This window comes from Tricharina praecox, assembly GCF_024521635.1.
Source record: "Tricharina praecox strain CBS 144465 chromosome Unknown BZA05scaffold_8, whole genome shotgun sequence".
Classification (NCBI taxonomy): domain Eukaryota; kingdom Fungi; phylum Ascomycota; class Pezizomycetes; order Pezizales; family Pyronemataceae; genus Tricharina; species Tricharina praecox.
In genome coordinates this window covers 491526-514148 of record NW_026250410.1, presented here as the reverse complement: position 1 = coordinate 514148, position 22623 = coordinate 491526, and the positions used below count along the sequence as shown (strand labels likewise).

Sequence of the window (22623 nt, the reverse complement as noted above, 5' to 3'; positions counted from 1 at the left end):
CCTACCCTACCTATGGGGGCACGAGCTTAGCGAAGAATTGTCCCGGCTCCGTCTAAGCTTTTTGAAGATTGCGGCAGTGTTTTGATATATTTGGAAACGTACCTACATAGCACTTACTAACCCGTAGGTATGTAGGTATATAAATGTCTCCGGATTCTGCGTCCGGTCTTGGGGCTTGCGATTTGCGGCGCAGTCATCCTTGCACAGCCTTGGAGTCCGCATGTTCATGTAAGTACCTGATCTGGAATTTAAGTTACATATGCGGCAACGGAGGTTGTTCTTTGGAATCGGCTGCACATAGTACGGGGTAGCATACAGTACCTGCCGCAGAGGACGGGCCACGGGGTTCCCAACTGGGGGCACCTCGATTTAGCGAGTGACGTGCTATGACTACTATGTAGTAGAGGCGCCCGCTGGGTCTCGATCCAGCATCTCGGTCCCCGACCCCCCGTCCTGAACTCTCATCGTCGTGATCCCGTTGATCGTGCTCACTTCTCACTTCTCAGTGCTCACGAATTTCGAATCACATCTCGACACATTACGATTCAGGCAACAGTACACCGTACATACATGAGTACACACATACGTACGTACCCAAGCATAGGAAGTAGTGGCAGTCGGGAGTTTTCAACGACGACGACGACGATGTCATGCATGTCCGCTATGTCCGCTATGTCCGCTATGTACGTAAGGTACGTAAGCACCATATTTTTTTGACTCGGAGAGTCGGAGTCGCGACTCGCGCACCGAGCCAGGCCAGGTGGCTGCCTTCTTTTTGTCTGGAGGTGTATGTAGTCTACTCTACAGTAGCACAAGGTGATCTTGGGGTCTCTGCGAGCAGAGTTGTGGTTTTTTGTTTTTTTTATGCCTGGCCCCCGGTACGGTGGTGATTGAAACGATCGTGAGCCTGTAGGGAGGGATGATGGAGGGGGTGGCTGGGAGGGTTCCGCGTTTTGCTCGTTGGAAGTCTGGAACCGTCAGCCCGGAAACATGTGCAATCATGTGATGACCATCGACAAGATACCCGCAATGTACAAACTTTGTTATGTAGAGTATCGAGGACGAGCAGGGCTGACACGTCGTCGTCGTTGGCTCCTAGCCTCCTCTACGAATGCTGGTAATTACTTGTGGCTCTAGAGTCTAACTAGAGGACGCTTTGGCGAGGGGTATCATGTTACATGTGTGTGTGTAGGAAGTACGTATCTATGTGTGACATGTGTATCTTCTCGCCGCGCATCCAGGATTCTCTCTCAAAGATCAGACTATGGACTGAACTCAAATGAGGAATTTTGCAAGGAAGGCGAATCCTGTTGGTGGTGATGACTAGTTAGCTCGCTTCCGACGTTATCCCCCACAGTAGGCAACTGCTGGGTATAGCCCGCCAGCGTCATGTAGAATAAGTGCTTATGTTGGGTACAGTTGTTACTACTGGGTATATTGCACGCGCAGTGTTATCCTGCTCTTGGTCGCACAGGACACGCATGAAAATCAAACCAATCAGCTGCGCCCGATATTCCCAGTCGTGTGGTATCATGTATGGGGCCTGGGGATGCAGAGAGGTGGAAGGAGAAGGAGAACAAGCAAAGATGGGTCCCTCTATTTCTGTCTCCCAAGAACAAGGTATGTACTGGTGTTTTGCAATTTTCGGCCGGCAGGAGAAGGCTCGCTGCGTTTTGGTCTTCGATATGTAGGACCTAGTACCTACGTACTTGGGTATGTACCTAATGTACTGTTGTGCTGGATGGTTTATGGATTTCAAAACTTTTGCGATCGTGCGCCGTGCGCCGGCCTTGTCGCCAAGCAGAGGCCAACGGGGAGGGAGTGGACGAGGACGAGGAGCAAGGAGCAAGAGCGTGAAGAGATATCTGACTCGATCGATCCACGGTATTTAAGTGGGGCGTGCATCCCGAACCTCTGGGATACATGCCCCCCCTCCCACCCGGTGAGTTACCTTCATGCCTTGAGGTGACTTCACTCGAGATCGTCCATCACCAACGTCATAATATATCCTTCGACGAGCCAGTCAACCCAGGCGCTTGGACGGTATCATAATACTAGATATCTGCGTCTGCTTGGCCTCGAGTAACGTCACAGCCCAAGGGAACCGAACCAACAACCGCCCTCGAGTGTTAACCCCCTACAGAACGCATACAGCGTTGCACCAAAGCACACACACACGCCCGCTAGCCAGGGGAGGCCCTTCGTAAAACGTTGACTGCCAAATTCAGGATCGCCGCTCGCCATACCCAGCAGCCATGGTCATCAACCCGGTATGCTGGCTCTCCCGCTCCTGCGCATGCTGTAGACATGTAGTCTGTGCTGTTGGCCGTGAGCACTCCCCCGCTGACACCAGGGATACACACAAGGTTCTCGCTATGCGCATGGCTGGTACCCTTCCCAGGGAGTTTACTCAGAACTTTGCTCCCAACCTGTCAAAGTCCCAGAGAAGAAGAGTTCGTTCACTCAACATGGCCTCACTGTGGCGACGACTGCTGCTTGCTGACTGCTGCCTGCTTTGATAGGATATCGATCGCATCCCTGGATTCATGGACTCGCGGCCGAAGCAGCAACCTTCTGACATGTCAAAGGGAGTCAAGCTTCACGCCTCCGGACACTACGGGCACAGGAACACTCTCCATCTCCAACGGCCAAAGATGATGTCGAACAGATACGACGTATGGTACCTGTCAGCAGTATGGATCTCCCCTGGTATGTGTTGGCTGACCGCGGTCGACGAGGTAATAGGAATACGGCTATGATATGCCATCGGTAATCGCCATCGATCAAAACACCCAAACGTTCCAAGCCTGTTCGCGAGCACTCGATGTCCATCTATCATCGTCGCAGCGGCACCGCCTTGCCGATGTCGCTCAAGTGCTGATTCGGATGTTTCTTCTCGGCAGAACGTACGCTTCCGACAGCAACAACAACTGTCAAGCACCACCAGGCTACTCCGGTTGTCGACGTGTGAATTCCAACACCGTATCGGGGCGGGCGGAGTTTAAGAGGCCACGGACCTCAGGACCTGGAGGAAGAGACTCTGGCGGCGGTGGCGGAGGAGGCGGCAGCGGTCGAAACGGCGGCGACGATCAGCACGATAGACACGGGTCGGACCGTGTTCACACGCCTGGTGGGCGCTTTCGTTGCCCAGTCTATGGCAAAGCGAGTAATAAAACAAAGAACAATTGCTACTTGGAGCGGTTCGAGACGGAGCAGGAAGCACTGTATGTACTCCATTCTCCTCTTCCCGTTCTGATGTTTTCCCTGACAGCTTAGGGTAGTGAGCATGCTCTTCAACGGCATGAGTGGTGCCCCATTTGTAAGAAAGAAAGGATAGATACGAGGACAGACCACCGATCAACGGACCTTGAAAAGCTTTTCTTTGAAAATATGAAGAACCTAAGGTATCCCCCCCCCCGAAAGATGTCGACAAGCAGGGGCCACAGGACTGACAGTGATCGTGCAGGTTCCATGTACTTCGGCACCACCTAAAAGTGGTTCGCTGCCCGCATGCTGGATGCGAAAAAACGTTCGGACTCCTGAATGCGTTTTCCAGGGATGGCCACGCCAATGCCCACTATCCCGCGGAGGAAGACAAGGACAGATTAAAGACCCTTCTCGAGCGCGATTTCTCATCAGCCGAGCGTATTCTTCAGAGCGAAAACCCAGCACTGTTTGGGCTTTTCGATGGGGTCAGGAAGTGCAAGAGCAGGGAGGAGCTGGAACAATTTCTCTACCGAGACGGGGTCAAGGTATTTGACAACGAGGGCGATGTGGATAGTATGTTACCCTTAAAGAAGTCCGGCGCCCGGCTGCTGACATTGTTTCCAGATATTTCGCCACCAAAGTCGAATGGAATCAGTACGCCCTGGGACCACGGCTCCCCCAGCCAACGAGCCCTGAGCCAAATCCCCCCAGGTACCCCACACACTCCGACCCTGGAGTATCCCGATACTCCTGTTCCAGGTCACCAGGAATTTGCAGGCTTCCAGTCGATATCCAACGATGTGAGCCATGCTGGCGGTAGATTTTCACCTTTCTCGCATACCATCGACCACAACTTCCTTTCATCCGATCAACCTGTGGCTGCACATCTACTGTATCCACCGGTCGGAGCGCCCATATTGCCGGAAATGTTTCCCAGCCACGAAGGCAATATCATGATGAACCGGATGCTCGCATTGGGTGGCGGTGAGTATCCGACTCTCTCGGCGACGGGAACAGACGGGTTTTCGCAGCTGTACGACCATGCATTCCACATGGCGAGCTTATGGGAGAAAGCCGACCTCAGCGAGCGGCGGGCGCTCTTCAAGACTATGTCTTATTTCTTCATCAGCATTCATGATTTCGTTGGGCGGAACATTGATGTGGTCAAAGACATCCAGCCTGCCGATTATCCCAGTCAAAGTAAGTCGAAAACTGGTTCGGACATGCAGTTCGATGGTGGCAGTGCTGATAGGGTATCGTGAACAGCAACCGTCGCCGATAGCGCATTTGGAGATTCCATCGTCCACTCGTACGGTGGCAGTCCTGGTCCGAGACTGCAACATTCCTTCTAAGGCCCTTGAGGTTCGAACACACGTCCGTCATCGAAACAGATTGTCACGTATAAAACTAAAAGGATAGAGCTAGATTGGGTTGCGGGTTTGGGAAAAGAGTTGGGCTGGTGCCACAAAAAAATTTACGATCGTGTCACATGTGTACTGGGTTTTAGTTTCTGATTTCCGTTTCTGCTCTCCGTTTCTGCTTGTCTTTATTTGCTTGCTTGCTTGTCGTCGTTTTGTTTATTGTTTGGCATGGGGGGTTATGGGACTGCTTTAATGTAAGAAACATACACATAGAAGGAATGATATGATGGGGGATAGTTATACCGGTATGCTGCTCGCAAAGGTACATGCTTGGCCACTCGGCACTGGTACGGTGGTTCAACTGTGAAGGTCCGAAACTGGAGATGGCCAGAAGCTGTCGCTCCTCCGGTTGTACATATCCTGGCTTGATATCCGACGGGGACTTTGGTGGTCGCTGCGACTGTAGGATGAGAACAGCGAGCATTCATGAGTTCTCACCCGAACGAGGCAATCGACGGCCACATTCATTACCTTGCGCGGTTTGCATGGCCATTCCATTTCCTCCTCGCCTGATGAAGACTCTGACGAAGCGGCGGCCCAAGCTTGCAATTATCTGGACTCTGGAGGCGGCGATGGTCCTGGCGACCGGTGAGATTGGTAGCTCATGCTCACGGAACATCACGCAGTGCATCATGCTTGTCGAGTGCGCGGTGCACTGCGAACGTTCGCGATTAGTGATTGTGACTGTGATGTTGATGGCGAGCTGACGACGACGACGTTCGTGTTGCGTTACGGAGTTCCAGCTGCACGAGCTCGCAGCCGAGCAGTGGGAAGTGGGGAGGGAGGAGAGAGAACAAGAGGATGGGAGGGAAGGAGTCGAAGAAGTGGACACTGGAGGAAGAAGAAGAAGAGGAAGCAAAAGACGAACAGAAGGAAGGAAGGTATACGAGTGGTGGCAATGTCCTCCGTGTACCTATACGGTATGTACGGCACCTACCTTGTATGTAATGCGGTGTTGTGGCCGCACTGCCCGCAGTGTTGTCTTGTCTTGTGTCTTGTATTTTGAAGCAAAGCTCCAATAACCCTACGGTACTGCTTCACCCTACGGTACTATGTTGCTGTCTGCTTTGGACACTGATACTTACAGGCTACCCGCAGAACTGTGTTCGGATTCTTCCCGCCGCAGCAGCGGGCAATGGTTGTCGGAGTTATTTGCACGATGCATCACTCTCAATCACCGAGAACGGCATCGCGCTCGCGGGTTCGAGCTAGACGGGCTTGGAAGATTCGAGTGAGCGTTGGTGGACCTGCTGTGGCGATCATCCCGTTCTGCCTCGGTTGCTGCTTGCCGGAGAGAGAAAAAAACTCTGTTCGGTAGAGAGGGAGGGCCAAAACTTTGTATCGATTTTTTTTTACGCCTCACAATATTTAGAGTAGGATCACGAGTACCATATTGGTGGGGGGAAGCGGTTGTTATCAAGATAGTCCGCCGCGCCGCCGTACGTCACAGGCTCGCGCGAAACCTATTTCCTTTTGCTATACTAGAAATGCGCGTCGGCGATTTCCTCCCAATCCCTTCGACTGACCCCCGGGATGTTGGACCGCCGGCGACACGAAACTCCGGTTCGTGTGAACGAGACGAGTGGTGGACGCAATGGATCATACGACCTTTCTGTTTCGGACATTGCCAGCGCCGCAAGTGCCGAGAAGGAACCGAACCGAACCAAAAGACGAAGGATCCCGTCATCCGTCGGAGGACGACATCGTCCCCTCCAACAACACAAGCAGCTACTTGGTTAGCAACCTCCACCACCCACCTGCTTCGCCATACCTACTCCACGTCGTACCCGAATACCTATCCAAAGCCGCCGAGCGTCGCTGTAATCGATAATCCAGTCTCGAAACACCCGTGCGTTCCTACATACCACCCGTATTCGATGATCCGCCGAAGCACGCTCCTCCGGGCCCTGCAGCACCGGCCCTCTCCGCAACCGCAAATACCCTCTGCGGCTAGCAGGACTTTATTTACAGCCACAGAGCACGGCCCACTATGCTTTCAGTGCGCTGGAAAGGTTCTCGTACGACCACGATTGAGGGTTCCGCGGATGCGGGGTATGGCTTCGGCCGCGGCAACAGCAACCGAGACGATAACGACAACCACCACGGCGGAAGGCGTGGATGTGGGTGTCGGAGGTGGGTTACGGGGAAAGAGGGAGAGCTGCGAAACTGCACGAACGGACGCTGACGGAAAGGTGGTAGATCCTGCCATCGGGCCGTTGGTGCAGTACGATGCTTGGGTGCGTGAAGGGAAGTTGCGGGACGATGAATACCAACGAGGTCAGTTCACTGTCACTCACCTCCTACACCCTGCCTACCTATTCGGATCGTTGCTGATTCCGATCGCTGGATAGGAATCGTTAGGAGTCTTCAGGGCCTCCACGACGAGCTGGCTCACTACAATCCGCCCACCGTGATCCACCCTACTATCGAGTCCCTTGCGCCGCCTCCCCCGAAATCTTTTCTCGACTCGCTTTTCGGCCGCGAACCCCCGCAAGCACCGAAGACTGAAATTCCGGCGGTCCTTCCGAAGGGTCTGTACCTCTACGGCGATGTCGGCTCGGGAAAGACAATGTTGATGGACATGTTCTACAACACCTTGCCGGCCCACATCACGTCGAAGACGCGCATCCACTTCCACCACTTCATGCAAGACGTCCACAAGCGCCTGCACCGTCTCAAGCTCGCCCATGGTCCCGACTTCGACGCGATCCCGTTCGTGGGCGCAGATATCGCACAGAACGCCGCGGTCCTCTGCTTCGACGAGTTCCAATGCACCGACGTCGCTGACGCCATGATCTTACGGCGACTTCTGGAATCTCTGATGAGTCACGGCGTAGTGATGGTTGCGACCTCGAACAGGCATCCGGACGAACTCTACAAGAACGGCATTCAGCGGCACTCGTTCATTCCCTGTATCGAAATGCTCAAGACGGACCTGGTAGTGATCAACCTAGACTCGCCGACGGACTACCGAAAGATCCCGCGCCCTCCATCGGGCGTCTACCACCACCCCGCCAACGACGCAGGCGCTCTCCAACACGCTGAAAAATGGTTCGCATACCTCGCGGACCCCCGGGATCCGCCTTCGCCGAGGAAACATCAAATCTGGGGCCGTGATGTCAATGTTCCCAAGGCGTCGGGTGCCGCGGCTATGTTCCACTTCAACGAGCTGTGTGGGTCGGCGACTAGTGCCGCGGACTATCTGGAGCTGTGCAGACACTACCGCGGTTTCGTCGTGGTCGGTGTGCCGGGGATGGACCACAAGACTAGAGATCTGGCTAGGCGCTTCATCACGTTCATCGATGCCGTGTACGAGAGTAAAGTAATACACCCCCTCATCACCCCTTCTTTACCCCTTCACCGGTTAACACAATGCTGCAGGCAAAACTGGTCCTCACAATGGACGTACCGATGCAACAACTATTCGTTAGCAACGACGACATCAAAGCGAGCATCGATGACAAAGACGGCGGCGATCTAGATTCCAGCTACCGCAGCCTAATGGACGACCTGGGCATGGATATGAAGATGCTTAAGAACAGCTCGATCTTTTCCGGCGACGAGGAGAGATTCGCCTTTGCGCGTGCTTTGAGCAGGTTGGCGGAGATGGGAAGTGTACAATGGGTTGAGGGCTAGTGGGTAGTGGGGGGAGGGGAAGTGTACAATGGGTTGAGGGCTAGTGGGTAGTGGGGGGAGGGGGGGGGGGGGGGGGGGGGGGGGTGGTTTTTGGTATAGAAGGTTACGTGGTTTTTTTGTTCTCTCTTTCTTGGGTTGTGTGGCTTTGCTTGCGTTGTGCGATAGAGGCTGCGTTTCTTCCGTTCGTTCGTGCGCGATTTATATACCAGGTCTGCCGGCGATATCAATATCATCTTTTTCCATATACATACCTACGTTGTCGTCTTCCTTGGCCTTGGAAACGTGAGTGAAATTAAACAGCGCCTGCCGAGCGATGGGGAGGGGGTGGGGTCCCAGAGGGGAGGGGGGGGAGGGACACAGGTTAGAGCGGGATGGACTCTGGATGTCTCGTTCTACTAGGTATAGCGGCAAGATACCATGGAACGATACGACGGCTGTCCAGCTGGCCGGGTGCAATATACGGGTGGGTGGGTGGTAGTGATAGGATGTAGGTATATATTCCCTGCTGGAGAAGTGCGACGCCGGATCTACAAGGCAGTCACTGGTCACGTACTATCACTCACGCCTGATTTTTTTTTCCCGTTTGGTTCAATCGTACCAGTATCTCGTGCTGGGCCGGAAAGGGTTCTTCTCCTACCAAGTAAGGGCCCGTTTGGATGCGTTCACTTTTCAGTTCCAGTTTTAAAGCCAAATTCAGTTCCCACTGGGACATTGAATACTGTTCAGTTTCAGTTTCTGGAAAACCTTGACGTGAACAAAGTATTTCGCAGTTCCCAATAGTCAGGGCCCGTCTGGATGGCCTCAGTTTTCAGTTCCAGTTTTAGAGCCTAATTCAATTCCCCGCCGGGACACCGATTACTGTTCAGTTTCAGTTTCCGGAAAACCTTGAGGTGAACAAAGGGTTTGGCAGTTCTCAGTATACTCAGTCATAAGTCTGAAAAATAGTCTTCACCAGAACTTTAATAGTAGACGCATTGTGGCCCCGCTTGTCGTTGGGGAGTCCATGGTTGAAGTTAAAATGCGGTACTGAGAGGTGGTGAAGAAACTGTCCTCCAGAGGTCAGTTCCAGTTTCGTCGCCGGAGCCGCACAGTTTCGGGGTTTATTTTCTCAGACGCTTAACCTCGTGACTGGAATCTGGATGCACCAAACCTACGGTAGGTATCGAGCCGGCTCCGGAAACGGTTCGGGGCGGTAGGGAGGGAGCAAGAAGGGAGCCAGGCATGCTAGGCGTTGGCTTTCTGTTCGAGACGAGCCTGAATATTCCCAATGGCTACGATTACGAGTCGGTCTACCTACGCGGAAGCATTTCTCCAATCATCGAAGATCTCCCGACGGCTCGGGAGGCTACTCTATTCGTCGACGAGATCAGCTGTGCGGAGCCAGCGTATGAGATGGGCAGATCGACGACGACGACGACTCACGAGGCTGTGTCACCATTGGTGCCTACTCTACCATCTATATGTAGGAACGATCCTTCCAGTAGAGTCTAGACTACATAGACTTATAGAGGGGTATAGGTAGCTTTAAACTCTCCGGACAGGGCGAGGAGGTGAAGCTATAAGCCGTTTGTCCCCCGACACTCGACACCCATATCATCACCATCACCATCACCATCACCGGAGAAACCCACAACCCACAATTGGAAGCACTCGGCAGAGGAAGACGGTAGTTCAATTGCAGGCCAATATGACGGAGCCCTCTACATCGCCTACATGTTCGCCTTCGCTATCAGAATCCTCCGAGTCACCGACAGACACATGGACAGCCGAGCGCTCGGAGGCCGGCGAGACGGACACCACAGCAACATCCTCATCATCGTCACTGACAGAAGTATGCACAGCCGAGTACTCGGAGGCCGGCGAGACGGACGCCGCAGCATCCTTTACTTGCACATGTTGCCTGCAAGAACTACCCGCCAACGAGCAGACCCGAAGCGCGCTCTGCCACAATCCCGAGCACCTATGGTGCAATTCATGCCACCACCGCATGTTCACGAACGCGCAATCCGACGAATCCCAATACCCGCCGCGGTGCTGCAGCCCGTCGCACGCCGTCGACTCCGAGCCGCTCCACTTCTCTGAGCTGGAGCGCAACAAGTGGCAGCAGCGGCGGGCGGAGATGTCGGTGCCGCCGGAGAAGCGCGTGTACTGCGCAGACTTGAAGGGGTGCGGCCTCTTCGTCGGCGAGCGGCGCGGGCGACTGTCGGCTAGATTTCCGATCGCATTGCGCTGCAGCGACTGCGGCACAAAAACATGCGCCGTCTGCACCGGCAAGGCGCACAGTCGCCTGCTCTGTGTCCGACACAACACCCAGCAAACCGAGCAATCATTGGAAGAGCTGGCCAAGCGGAACCACTGGCGGCGGTGCCCGTATTGCAAAGTTCTGGTGATACGAGCTGGAGGCTGTGCGACTATGTTCTGTCGGTAGGGCGAACACTTTCCTTCTCTCTCTCCCCTCCCCGCCAACCGACTCACGAGAACTCCCCCACGCGCGCGAACTAACTCGATAACCACGTAGGTGCGGTTATAACTGGTGCTACAAGTGTGGGAAGGGGCCCTGCACCAGTTGCAAATGTATCCGGTGGTGAAATGAGCACCGCCTAGGCAACTGGATCTCGGTGCTGACGGACACATGCAGACGTCTCGACCACGCCATGAATGGAAGAGTGAAAGACTCTCACAGCAGAGAGGTTCCTAACTGAAGGCTAGACCTGGAAGGCGAAATTTACCCACACCGGACACGTGAATCTTTTGTAGGTCGAAGGAGGGGAAGAGTGGGGGAGGTGGGGAAGTGGGGACACTGGAGAGGTGGGGAAACTGGGGAGGGCGGCCAGGGCGCGTGCTCAATGGAAAGATAAAAAAGATGCAATGCAAGTATGGGGCGATGTCTGGCCACCTTGCGCCTCGTATGTACTGAAGATCTCGACCTGGGCTGGACACATTCGGAATGCAGAATTGATAGTCTGCGGGTAGATCATCGACTTTGGTTGGCTATGTACGCTAGGTACTTACATGGGTGGTAACATGAAACTCTGCCTCAGCCGTTCCCGGCCCGGAAGATCATTTCACGGCAGCCAAGAACTTTGGCGAGTGCTGGGAAAGCTTGTTCGTCCGTCACCGAGGACGTGCTGTGTTTACAGGTGAATGTGACCACTCTATGTACTCTATGTACCTAGTTACCTACAATCCTATCTGTACTGTTTTCTACAGATAGCGGGGGCCATCCCGCTTTCCTTACGTACAATACATAACAAGTACCTACCATTCCAACCCGACTAACTACATTACCACCTAGACGATGCAGCTCGCCCAGCCTACCCCAGGATGCTAGGTAGAGTACCGATAACTTTGCTTTTCCACTCCTCGAGTTATTGCTCCACTGTACCGTATGATACTGTGGAGTAAGCCACATCCAGGCCTCCCAAAAGAAAGTGTTGGTGTTGGATTCTGGCGGCCAATATGTATGCATACATAAGCTGGGAGGTGCAGCCAAACAGTCCGTTCGCCCCCGCGGGCCGCATAACTATAGGTTGCATACGGAGCTGTCTGGGCTCCAGACTGCAGCGATTGGCCAGCCCGCACGCGCAGCTGTTCAGTGTTGATCACCGGGCGAAGAGGGATAACATAGTACTCTACATTATCATCAAGGCATGTATGCATAGGTATTTCGGCGTCTAGAAGGATCGGACGGGATGCTGTTGTGAGAGAGGAGGTTAATCACTCTACTAGGTATACTTCCTTTATCGAGATTTTGCTTCTCCCACCTCGTATTGCATAGAATTGCGTCCGTATTAAGCCCCCGATGATGGGCGAACAAATAATTGGTTTGTTTGACCGGGAATGAGGGGCGTGACTACATATGCCTTGAAGTCGATATTGGCTGCTAAGCTTCCCTGGCTGGTTACGGTCGCCCCCCGGTCCTGGCCTCAACGGTCAATGGTCGTCAGGGATTTGGCCGAGGAGCTATGGATCGTGTTGGACAGAAACCACTATGGAATATATAAGTAGGCACACTCTGGAGTACCTACGTCCGTTTCGAAACCTTGATGCACGGAATATGGTGAAGGTGATGATCCAGCCGCTGGACAGATACAAGTTATACTTTCAGGGCCCGTTTGGATGGCCTCAGTTTTAGCGAAAATTGTCAGTTTTTCGAGAAATCGAGCAAACAAAACTGTAACCCTGTTTGGATGGCACAAAAACTGAGAGAAAAAAAAAAACTCAAACTGTGCGGCTCCAGCGATGAAACGGGAGCTGACCTCTAGAGATCGATTTCTCCACCACCACTCAGTACCGCACTTTAACTTCAACCATGGACTCCCCAACGACACGCGGGGCTACAATGTGTCTACCATTAAAGTTCTGGTGAAGCCTATTATTTAGTCTTATGGCTGAGTATACTGAGAACTGCCAAACACTCTGTTCCCCTCAAGGGTTTCCAGAAACTGAAACTGAACAGTATTCGGTGTCCCGGCAGGGAACTGAATTTGGCTCTAATACTGGAACTGAAAACTGAGGCCATCCAAACGGGCCCTCAGCCTTTCCTGTAATTGTACATACGCAGTATCGTACCGGTATGCCGTATCCCCTCGAACCAGCGCAAGTGCCAAATCGTCCACCGAACCAAACCAAACCAAACTCTTGCGGCCATCCAGTGGCCACAAGCATAGAAAAAAAAACCATCGGAATCATGAGCCCCGTCAATACAAAAGCGGTAGTTAAGTGCCGTAAAAAAAACAAACAAATAAAAAAGAACACCCCCCATGAGAGCCAGGCAACCCAAAAAAACCCCCAAAAAGTCCCACTAATCGAGAACCAAACTGACCTCCAACCCAACCGGTCTGAGCACCCTCCTTGCGCACTCCTCCTCCGCCTGCTCCAGCTGCGCCTCAACGCCTTCCAGCTCCCCACCCAGGAACCCAACCAGGCCAACCAGCCTTTCCTCCCCACCGGGCCCACCCACACCCACATTCAACTTCCCCACGCCCGTCTTCCCAAGAAGATACAGCGCGCCCTCGACGTGCGCATAGACGTCCCTTGCGGCGCGCACCCGCGCCCGCAGGCCCACGTGCCGCGTGCGCAGCGCATGGACCACTTCCGCGAGACTGGCGCTGGCGCGGAGCTGTGTGCGGTGGGATAACACCTCCCACGAGATGCTGGCGAGCTCTGCGTCTAGTGCTGTGAGCTGGGCTGTGAGCGCGGGGAGCTGTAAGGGCTGGGTGTGCGGGGTGTGCGGGGTGTGTGCGGACTTCTTGGATAACGGGTGCGTGCGGAGCCAGTATATGAGCGGTGATGAGGATCGCCGGGAGAGCGGCGGCCGTGGTGAACAGGTGGGGCTGCAGGAGCTGCAGGAGCCGCAGGAGGCCGCCGCTGGTGATGCCGGTGCCGCCGTTTTTAGGTCTGGGATGCCGTACCGTCGGCGGAGCTGCTGGGACTTGGAAAGCGGCGCTATTGAGGGCATGGCTGTGCGGCGAAGGGGTGTGTTGGGACCAATAAGCTTTTCTTGGATGGTCTGGATGGTCTGGATGGGCTTGGATGGGCTTGGAAATCTCTTGGAATTTCTTGGGCTCGTGGACGGTTGATATAAGAAGGAGAACCTGGGTTGTCCGCGCTCAGTCTGGTTTGTTTACTCGTCGACATAGGTATTCGAGGTATCATACAGTGGTGGTGGCGGCTGTCTGTGCCTCGGCTGTGGTCGGTGGGCTGCCCTGATCATCGGCCAGTACCTTGACCTTGACCTTGACCTATCTACCGTAATATATCGCTGGCAGACGACAGCTACTTATTTAGAAAGATCGTCACCATCCGTCGGAGGTAAGAACGGGAGGGTGGTTGTTTAAACACTGGGCCGCGTGTGGTGGCGGCGGAAACAATATCTGGCGAATCCTCGTCCACTGGCGTGCCGGCGAGCGTCTACACGACACGCAATGACCAGTGTCATGGCGACACCCTGTATGGTATGCATCATATAGATTAAGTGGGGGATGAATTGTCGTCGTCGTCGTGGACCAGCTGCCATATATCTTATGACCTCTCCCTCCTTTAAATATACTATAACCCCACCCCCTCTCAGCATCCCCACAATTCCCAGGAGAATGGGTTGGCGAGCATCAACCCACCAGTATCCTCGGCAGTCTCTTTTCGATCTATTACGAGTTATGCCATCCCCCATCATGATCCATCCCCCCGCACGCCGCCCTCACATAGTATCCTACATATCATACCCCATACTATGTATCTCATCCCCACCCCATCGCACATTGAATTCGCCCCCCATATCCCTCCCCCACCCCTTTCCCACGCGGCAAGGCAAGGCGCAAGCGGGACGATCGACCACAACACGTGGTGCCGACTCGTTGCACTGACATTGAGCGAGGATGTCGCGTGCGTGCGTGCTCTGGAGAAATTCCCCCCGATTCTCCGAAAGGTTGGACGACTCGCATCCTAGGTATGCAGCCTCTAGGCGGCCCCATTGACCTTCGATCTGCGCGGAAAGCTAGGTTATGTATTACTCGCTGATTTGCTTGGAGTCCTCTTCGACTGGCACACCCACACCCACACCCACAGGAATGCGGGGGAGGCAGAGGTATGTAAGGTTTGTACAAGCCGTTCGAATGGGCGAATCCGTTGAGATTCGCCGGCAGGAGCGGCGGGACAATCGTCGTCGCCGTATGTACATATCCCTTCATCCACTGGATACGAGTCCGCTCGGCGGCGCGACTTGGGGATCAGCTCCACGACCGCCGGGTGGCTACATACATAGCACTGCGCATGCTGGGGCTGCAGCCTACCATGTATCTACATATCTATGCGACATATGCGACATATGCGTCCGAGTCTTGGTGTGGGGGGTTGGGTATGCAATGTGGGGAAATGTGGAGGGGGGTATGTATACGGTAGATATGTATATTCCGTCTTGGTCTCCCCGGACCAAGGGATCAATACCGTATTCATTGCATATTAGTATGCATGTATGTACTGTACGTCTGACGTAACAGCCATTCTGGTTGGCTGAAGATCAGCAGCGTTGGAGGAGACCTACATACATCGCAGAAGTTCGCCGGCTGGGATGGTTGTGCGAGCTGCAGTGCTGTATGTACCGTCACCGTAGCGAGGGTAGCGAGAAGTTATGTAAGTATCCCGTAGGTATCATAAGAACTTCATTGGTGGCCATAGGGTCCATTCCTTCGATCGATGGATGCGGGTGCGCAGTGCTAACTAGGCCTCCTGAACAGCACTGCAGAGCACCGTGTTTCGGGGATTGAAACCCGATACAAGGTATGTATATACGTAGTATGGCCGTTGCTAGCTTTGCTCCAGGGGAGGGAGATAAAACTGAAACAGCCGCCGTAGTCACGCCGGGCCGGGCCAGCTCGAAATGCTCGTCGGAATACGAATCCGAAGGGAACCGAAATGTTCGTTGTTATGTGCATAAATCGGAGAGCAGGCGAAGCTTCAGGGGCAGGTCAAGCCCGCCGGCAGCTTATGCATCTCGGACGATTGTGACTTGTGGCTGTCGCTCGGGGTTCGGGTGCATATCTGCATGAGATGGCAGAGTAGAGCAGAGTACAGTCAGCTTGCAACAGGAACATTTTAAGCGGATACAAAATGTACCCTTAAGTGAGACATTTAATGCACCCATTTTCTTTCCGCCAACGATGGGGTGGGGTCTGAGCGAGTGCTTTCGCGGTGAATCAAGATGTCCCGCTGCCTGCCGGTCGGAGTTTAGGACCTGCGGCAATAGCGTTTCCCCTCCATGAGATCCGCCGCTATTATTACCCCAGCCAAGCCAAGCCCCCCCAGCGACAACGTCGATCAACCGCGGCGGGCGGGCGGGCGGTCGATGCACTAGTTAAAGGGGAGAATTTTTTCAAAGATGTACCGGCTGGCTGACAAGGAAAACCTAAATAAAAAAAAGAAAGAAAGAAAGAAGAAAAACAGGTACTTTGTACTGCTTCCTAAGTGCCCAAGTACCCATGGTCCCATGCGGGAGACGGACGTGAGAGTGGCTTTCCGGCAATCCGCATGGAATAGTGTTCTAGAACGATCAACTGTAGTGGAGGCGTCGGCACACCCGTTTCGTCGCCTCCGATGCCTATTCCGGCACTCCGTGGGTCCATGTCCATGATATGCGCGAGAAAGGGTAAATAAGTAGAGTACATATATGCTGGATACATACGTACGTCGGCGGACCAGATCACTCGACGCTATAGGCCTCCAAAAGAAATTCGTATGTACATACGGAGCCTGTATGTACATACATACAGTGGCCAACTCGACTCGACTCCACTACATACAGTCATGGAGACAATGCAGTGCATACATCCGCCACACACAAAAAGCAAGGGCGCATGTGCTGCTCGGTGAGCCTGTGCACGTATCGGCTGAAGCCGGTGTGATGCTGTGCCGCAAAACTGCATCCGCCGTCTTCACTATTCTCGCCTGTTGTCGTCGTCGTCGGCGTAGTTGGTAGGGAATAGGGCTGGGCGCGGAGGTAACTATAACTTGATGCAGCTTTAAACGAATTCGCGAGGGATCAGCATGCTCGTCTTCTTCGAAAAATAATCCACTCTCCACGGCGCCGGGTCCACGAAGGATGGTTGAAGAAAACCAGGAAATTTCGGATAGCACATGCCTGGCTGGCTGCATTGCTGTGGCGTGGTGATGAAGTTGGGGGGCGGGCGAGCGGGCTGCTTCTGTCGCACCTCGAAATCGCCTGTGTCGCAGCTTGGAATGGCCTGGGCCGGGCGGGCTGCCTGCGTTGCAGCTTAGAAATTCCTGGGGCGCGGCGGCTCCACATTCAATGCGATCATCGTCCCGCCAGAACCGTGTGGATTCTGCGGGATCTATTGTGGATGGAGACTTGCAGCCTCACCGCCGTGCGGTCATGGTCAGCTGGAAGTATAGTACATAGTAGGATAGGATTTTAGCTTCGATTCACCAGAGGAGTGTCACTGAGCCGGTGGCGCTCTAGTATGTAGTATGTACACATAGGAGCGTCCGGCCGTCCGACCGACTGAACAACTCAGAGCGTGGGGATTCCTAATCATCAGGCTCCCAATTAGCATGTAGTAAGTAGCAGTAGGCGCTCGTAGTATTCCTTGACTTGTTGTCCGATTGAATCATCAGAAATCTCCGAATGAACTTGCTTTTGGTGACGTCGGACTGGCTGAGTCTCCTTCACGCGCTCGGCGAGCTATAGTAGTTTCATCGGCGTTGTCATTGGGGCTGCTTCCGTATCATGTATGCGAAACGATAACCGTTGCCACCCCTAGAAATTTCTCCTTGGATGCTATTTTGCTTAGCTACAGGCTTCCCCTTGAGACCAATTAGGAGGGCCGTCCTGTACCGAGTGATCATTCGTGAGAAGGGTAATAAGAGTGTGCTAATCTTGATAGCCTGTTTTTTCGGGGGGAGGGGGGGAAGGGGGTTACTCCAACCCCACCTCAAAATTTGGAGGATTGGCTGTTAAGAAGGACTTTCGTGCGGAGAGCCTTCCGGGCTTGCTGGCTTTTTCGGTGAGCACAGTTCCTGCGGACAAGTCCGTCCAACGACACTTAGCTGATTACCTCAACGGTCGAGGTCCCCCGCTTCCCTTTGTGGCTATCGGTGTCGATCGGAAGAGGCTATGACCAAAAAATAAACGTTCAGAAGATCTGCACTGAGGCCGGAAGAACATGTGGTGTAGTGCGGCCTGAAGTTGAACGTCTCGGAATAGCCCCCCGCTTGCCGCTGAGCACATATCCAGTCGTTATGTATCCACTGCCTTAGGACAGCAGCAGCAGCAGCAACAGCGATAACTGCACTTTGCCAATGTACATACCGTCGCCCAACAGCGGCTGGAAACCATCCCACAATCGCTTCTCGCTGCCAAGTCCCTTTCGGACTGCAAACGGCTGCGCGGTGAATCACACTGGCTACACCTAATCAGCAGAAGTAAATCTCGATGCTGGCTAGCAGGTCCAACGTTGGCACTCCCAATGCACCCCACGACCACGACCGCTACCACGACCAGAACGACGACCACCACGACAACGACCACGACAACCACGACAACCACGACAACCACAAAGACCACCACCACCACCATAGGCTCTCTGACAGCTGCCAGTTCAGCAATCAGCTCCTTCCGAAATCGGAACGTCACAGCCTAACAAGCGCTTCCACACCCAACCTGTTACCATGCGGGCAGTTGAACCAGACCAACACCGCCCACTAGTGTTGGACCTCACGGGACAAGGGTCACGTCACGAGGGGGAAGGAGGGGTTGCAAAGTCTCTGTCGGAGATCAGGCCGTCTCTGCAGTCCTCATCTCTGCAGCCAGGCTGGAGACGTGTACAAATGACGGTGAACAAGCTGGCAACAGGAGCTTCACCCTCCGCCCCCGTCCTCGCCTGGACGAGCAATCGAGCCAGCAGCAAACGCTTCACCCCCGCCTTGAGATCGGAGATCTGAGCTTCTCGCGAGCTTCGGGGACCACTGATTCCTGTCTTCGCCCGGTGGTGCCAGAGTCAGACGAGAAATACTCGCCAACTCTGTACCTATGGTCTTCTCTGGGGGGATTCACACTCGCATGGAGAGGTCACGTCCATGTCGGTGCTCTCGGATCGCTACCACACACCATCGAGACGGCCCTACAGTTGTTCGACAGGGGCGTCCAGATCATGCGCTAGTTTTCCCGTAGGTGGAAACCGCTCGAAAGGATTCTGTGCGATTTGGCGTTGTGATTCGGCCGTGGATATGCTGTCGACTCACCAGACTTCTCAGCAGCAGGCATTGACCACGAGAGACAGGTTTCAACGACTAGTGCAGTGCAGTGCACAGCATCAAATCCCAGCAAAACCGACCCCAAGACCAGTAGTTCTGCAGTATGCGGAGAAGATCTCCATGGCAGAATCCACCCTCCTCCATGTTCCTACACTAAGAGCGCCGTCTGCAGTCCTTCTACTGGCCTGATAACAGTGGAGGGTGTTGGTCTGGTTGGAACAGCAGCGGTGGGACCAGACCGATGCTAAATCGGGATGGTTGGATTAGGCAGAATTATTCACCACGATTCTCCTATGTTACGTCTGTAATGTAACGCAGTGGCATACGTTTCGCTGCCAGCCCCCCACCGCATCCCAGCTCGATTCCGCCGCATCGTCATCCATGGTGGCCGGTGGCCGGTGGCACAAATCTTGCCATCTGGTCCGATTGCTTTTGCAGAAGCTGGAACCGGCGCCCCTTATTTGTGGCGCCTGCACTCCAAGACGGGTACCGACCGACCGACCAACGTCGAAGCTGGCCATCCATCCATCTATCCAACCATTTGGGGCGCCGAACTGTCCGAGTGCGGCACAACACAACGTCCACGATGGGGCAGAGGCGTTTCATGCGGATAAATTTCCCTTTCAAGAAGGTTCGGAGAATCTCCCCGTCCGTTTGGAGTTGTTTTCGCCGCCGGCGGCTGGCCTCCCGTGGTTCAATCGCCGGTGGTGGAGCGGTGGAGGGCAGTCCGGATCCTTCATTCCACTGCGGGATGGACTTTCTGCCTTTGTTGCTCCTCCTTCACATCCCAGGCGAGGGATCGATCGAAGCAATTCTCGATCAAGGGGGCGCCATCCGTGAAAAAATGTGTGTTCTATCAAAAACTGTTGGTGGTGGTGGTGTTGGTGGTGGCCAGAAATGTGGTGCAGTGTTCGCCTAGGTAGGTACCGGTAGATACCGATACCGGTACGGTACTCCTCTGCCGAGATCAGGGAAGACTTGCCGCAGAGAGGATTATCAGCCTTGAGCTGTGGACGCACGGCCTTTGTCTTTGCCTTTGCCTTTCCGCGTTTCGTTTGCGGCGAGTTGGACAAATTTTTTTTGTTTTGTTCTGTTGGTCGATGTGGCGGCGGCGGTAAACGGTCATTCATGTTTGTGCCCTTCCTTTCTAGTCTTTGCGTTGCCGCTGGAAAGAGCAAGAGCAGAGAGAATGGGGAGAGGGAGAGAGAGAGTTGTGTGTGCGTCATGCGTAGAGCAAGAGCAAAAGAGAGAGCAAGGGGAGGCAAAAAAAAAAGTGTTTTGATCGAAACTCTTTCCCGTCGATGCGTGTGTAGTCGCTGGGCTAGGGTTCGGGAATGCGCGTACCTATCAGCTTCCATAGAATAATCTACTATACATATCGATTTTCCCGTGTGCATTCAACCGCCGTGTGAGAGAGAGTGCGAACACCTGCGTCGGTAAAGTAGAGGTATGCAGTAGAAATTGCGCGCCCCGTCTCAATCGAATATCGTCATTGCGAACAGTTCCCACCGTGATGGTTGGCAACCTTGAACCAACACCCCGCCTCCCTTCCATAAAACATCACTCGAGTGCAACATTACAGTTTCTCTCGCCAACTTGCATCTGATTGGCCCCATTTCCGGACGCCATCCCCTTGGATCACAACATGCAGAATTGTGTACATAGCAAAGCGGCAGGAGTAGAATCCAGTATGCGTGCTCGGGTTTGGGTGGGCAACGGGTTGTTTGTTTGTTTCTTTTCTTTCTCCGAATCATCATCATCGTCATCATCAAATCTAACCGTGGGTATTTATGAATCTATAGTATCCCCCTCTTGAATCACCCGCTCTGCTCTGCATGTTTTGGCCAATTCTAGCCTGCCTAGTCTAAAAGCCCTGTTCCCAGAGCTGCTTGTTATAATTCTCCGTCAACCGCTCGTCAGTTCCCTAGGGTGTGGCGTTAGTCTCTGTTGCTTTCGCTGTCGCTGCCGCCGCAGCAGGCAATCAAAACCAAGAAAGGAACCAGAGATAGTCACGCACATATTCCTGCTGCCACCTAACGAACCCGCCATCGAGTACGTAGACCTGCTGCCTCAGCACAGCGCCTTTACCATCCCTCTCTGCGGGCTCGCCATCATCGATCCATAGCGCCTCCTTGGCGACCGACTCGGGGCCCATCAACCTTTCCCGCTCGCGGATATACTTTATCGCAGCGCTCGGCCCGCGCTCCTGCGACAGCGCGCAGTGGAAAACGACTTTCTCGGCGCCTTGCAGCGTGCGTACGAGCTCGGGTGCCGTGTAGTTCAGCGTGCCGGAGGGCACGTGCCGTGACGACTTGATGTGCCCGCCGATGTGGTCGGAGTCCCGCACGTCGATCACGGCGAGCTTCTCTTCCGTCGGCTGAGAAAGGAGGATGCTGCGCAGACGCTCGGGAGGGACGCGGACTAGCTTGGGGAGCTGCGTGTAGGCCGACATGGGGTAGGTGGGGAGGTAGGCGCGGGTTGGGGTGGTTGTGTCGCGGGTGGTGGTGGTGGTGGTGGTGGTGGTGGTGGTCGTGGAGGGGTATCGAAACAGTAGCGTCAGTGTACGGCCGAGCAGGGAAGCGGGACATTTTTAGTGGGGTTGCGGCTGATGAGTTGTGCACGCGGTTAGGGGTGATCGAAAAGAGGGGCAGGACGTGTACGACAACTCCCGACAGATGACGGGTATTATTGTACCAATTCATATAGGCAGAGCAAGTATAAATTCAGAGACCTAAACGATATCTGTTGCGGCCAACGTCGGTATTACAACTGTCCCCGAAATCAAAAAACGTCAACCTTCAAGGCAAGATAGCCTTGCGGCCCAGTTACCGGTACATTTCTTTCGAGACAATTATGTCTCAAAAAATGTAGGAAAGCTCTAATAGTATTACTAGTAGACCTGGTAGCGGTCCGCTGGCAGTGGGGGGAATCCGGGCCACGGCTTCGCAGGCGACACCACCGCAAGGACTGGAGCGCTTAGCTGAGTGACAGTCTTCTGACTCGGTTCGATGAACCCCTGGAACGGCACATCGTGCCTGTCGTCAAGGTGGAGAAGAGACTTGGCTTGTGCTGGTGGAAAGGCATGGCTGGATCAACACGCATACACTCTACCACTCTTGAGATCTAAGGAACCAGTGGGCTCGAAAACCCAGTATTTCCAGCCCCCACTGCTGCTCCAGGCTTGCAACGGTCCGACGCTTCCCGCTTCATTGATCCTATTGGGTCCGTCTCAAGGACGAGCCAGAACAGAAGACGTCACTAGTGGGGGATAGCACATAATATCCAATAGAAAATCCAACATGATGCGCTTCTCCCGTACGCTGAAACAGGTCCAGATAAGAAGCGGAGTATCTCACAAGATCGTCGCTCTACTTATGTATGTAGAGTATATGGAATGCCGGCACCAGTGCTCACGGACCTTGATAACCACCACCACCCAGCGTGAGCCGATTTCGAGTGCACGCAACTCGGTAGGTAAGCGGAGTTGTAGATAACGGTGAGGAGATTGATGATTGCCGTCAAAACGGTTTCTCCGTGGATTGAACCAAGGCACCTAGGTATTGCGACTTGTGCGCGCAACAACCCCGCAGAG

General features: G+C 54.0%; 6 protein-coding genes across 6 annotated transcripts; 3 read left to right on the top strand and 3 right to left on the bottom strand.

The window, feature by feature from the left end:
- The first annotated feature begins 2249 nt into the window (after positions 1–2249).
- Positions 2250–4873, top strand: BZA05DRAFT_393659 (uncharacterized protein). The gene is made up of 7 exons (XM_051483246.1): positions 2250–2453; positions 2523–2675; positions 2746–3224; positions 3282–3404; positions 3467–3780; positions 3832–4407; positions 4474–4873. Exons 1-7 carry the CDS (start codon positions 2256–2258, stop codon positions 4557–4559), a joined length of 1929 nt encoding a protein of 642 aa, XP_051340754.1. The 5' UTR covers positions 2250–2255; the 3' UTR covers positions 4560–4873.
- Positions 4874–6083: 1210 nt separating this feature from the next.
- Positions 6084–8327, top strand: BZA05DRAFT_393656 (AFG1-like ATPase-domain-containing protein). Its single transcript, XM_051483245.1, has 4 exons — positions 6084–6761; positions 6828–6905; positions 6980–7950; positions 8010–8327. The coding sequence occupies exons 1-4, from the start codon at positions 6116–6118 to the stop codon at positions 8262–8264; spliced, it is 1950 nt and encodes a 649-aa protein (XP_051340753.1). The 5' UTR covers positions 6084–6115; the 3' UTR covers positions 8265–8327.
- A 1446-nt stretch (positions 8328–9773) lies between these two features.
- BZA05DRAFT_393655 (uncharacterized protein) lies at positions 9774–10924 on the top strand. Its single transcript, XM_051483244.1, has 2 exons — positions 9774–10688; positions 10783–10924. The coding sequence occupies exons 1-2, from the start codon at positions 9952–9954 to the stop codon at positions 10850–10852; spliced, it is 807 nt and encodes a 268-aa protein (XP_051340752.1). The 5' UTR covers positions 9774–9951; the 3' UTR covers positions 10853–10924.
- Positions 10925–12724: 1800 nt separating this feature from the next.
- Positions 12725–13299, bottom strand: BZA05DRAFT_393649 (uncharacterized protein). Its single transcript, XM_051483243.1, has one exon. It carries the CDS (start codon positions 13027–13029, stop codon positions 12799–12801), a length of 231 nt encoding a protein of 76 aa, XP_051340751.1. The 5' UTR covers positions 13030–13299; the 3' UTR covers positions 12725–12798.
- Positions 13069–13954, bottom strand: BZA05DRAFT_467772 (uncharacterized protein; the record flags this gene model as incomplete). Its single annotated transcript, XM_051487824.1, has 1 exon — positions 13069–13954. The coding sequence occupies exon 1, from the start codon at positions 13723–13725 to the stop codon at positions 13069–13071; it is 657 nt and encodes a 218-aa protein (XP_051340750.1). The 5' UTR covers positions 13726–13954.
- A 6941-nt stretch (positions 13955–20895) lies between these two features.
- Positions 20896–21483, bottom strand: BZA05DRAFT_417586 (Rhodanese-like domain-containing protein; the record flags this gene model as incomplete). The annotated part of the gene is made up of 2 exons (XM_051485467.1): positions 20896–20955; positions 21049–21483. The coding sequence occupies 2 exons, from the start codon at positions 21481–21483 to the stop codon at positions 20896–20898; spliced, it is 495 nt and encodes a 164-aa protein (XP_051340749.1).
- Positions 21484–22623: the final 1140 nt, after the last annotated feature.

Coding starts and splice junctions, on each gene's coding strand:
- BZA05DRAFT_393656 (XM_051483245.1), top strand. CDS start 6,116: ATGCGCGTCGGCGATTTCCTCCCAATCCCTTCGACTGACCCCCGGGAT. Junction 6,906..6,979: donor GGACGATGAATACCAACGAG/GTCAGTTCACTG, acceptor ATCGCTGGATAG/GAATCGTTAGGAGTCTTCAG. Junction 7,951..8,009: donor ATGCCGTGTACGAGAGTAAA/GTAATACACCCC, acceptor ACAATGCTGCAG/GCAAAACTGGTCCTCACAAT.
- BZA05DRAFT_393659 (XM_051483246.1), top strand. CDS start 2,256: ATGGTCATCAACCCGGTATGCTGGCTCTCCCGCTCCTGCGCATGCTGT. Junction 3,781..3,831: donor CAACGAGGGCGATGTGGATA/GTATGTTACCCT, acceptor CATTGTTTCCAG/ATATTTCGCCACCAAAGTCG. Junction 4,408..4,473: donor TGCCGATTATCCCAGTCAAA/GTAAGTCGAAAA, acceptor TATCGTGAACAG/CAACCGTCGCCGATAGCGCA.
- BZA05DRAFT_393649 (XM_051483243.1), bottom strand. CDS start 13,029: ATGGGGGGTGTTCTTTTTTATTTGTTTGTTTTTTTTACGGCACTTAAC.
- BZA05DRAFT_393655 (XM_051483244.1), top strand. CDS start 9,952: ATGACGGAGCCCTCTACATCGCCTACATGTTCGCCTTCGCTATCAGAA. Junction 10,689..10,782: donor TGTGCGACTATGTTCTGTCG/GTAGGGCGAACA, acceptor ATAACCACGTAG/GTGCGGTTATAACTGGTGCT.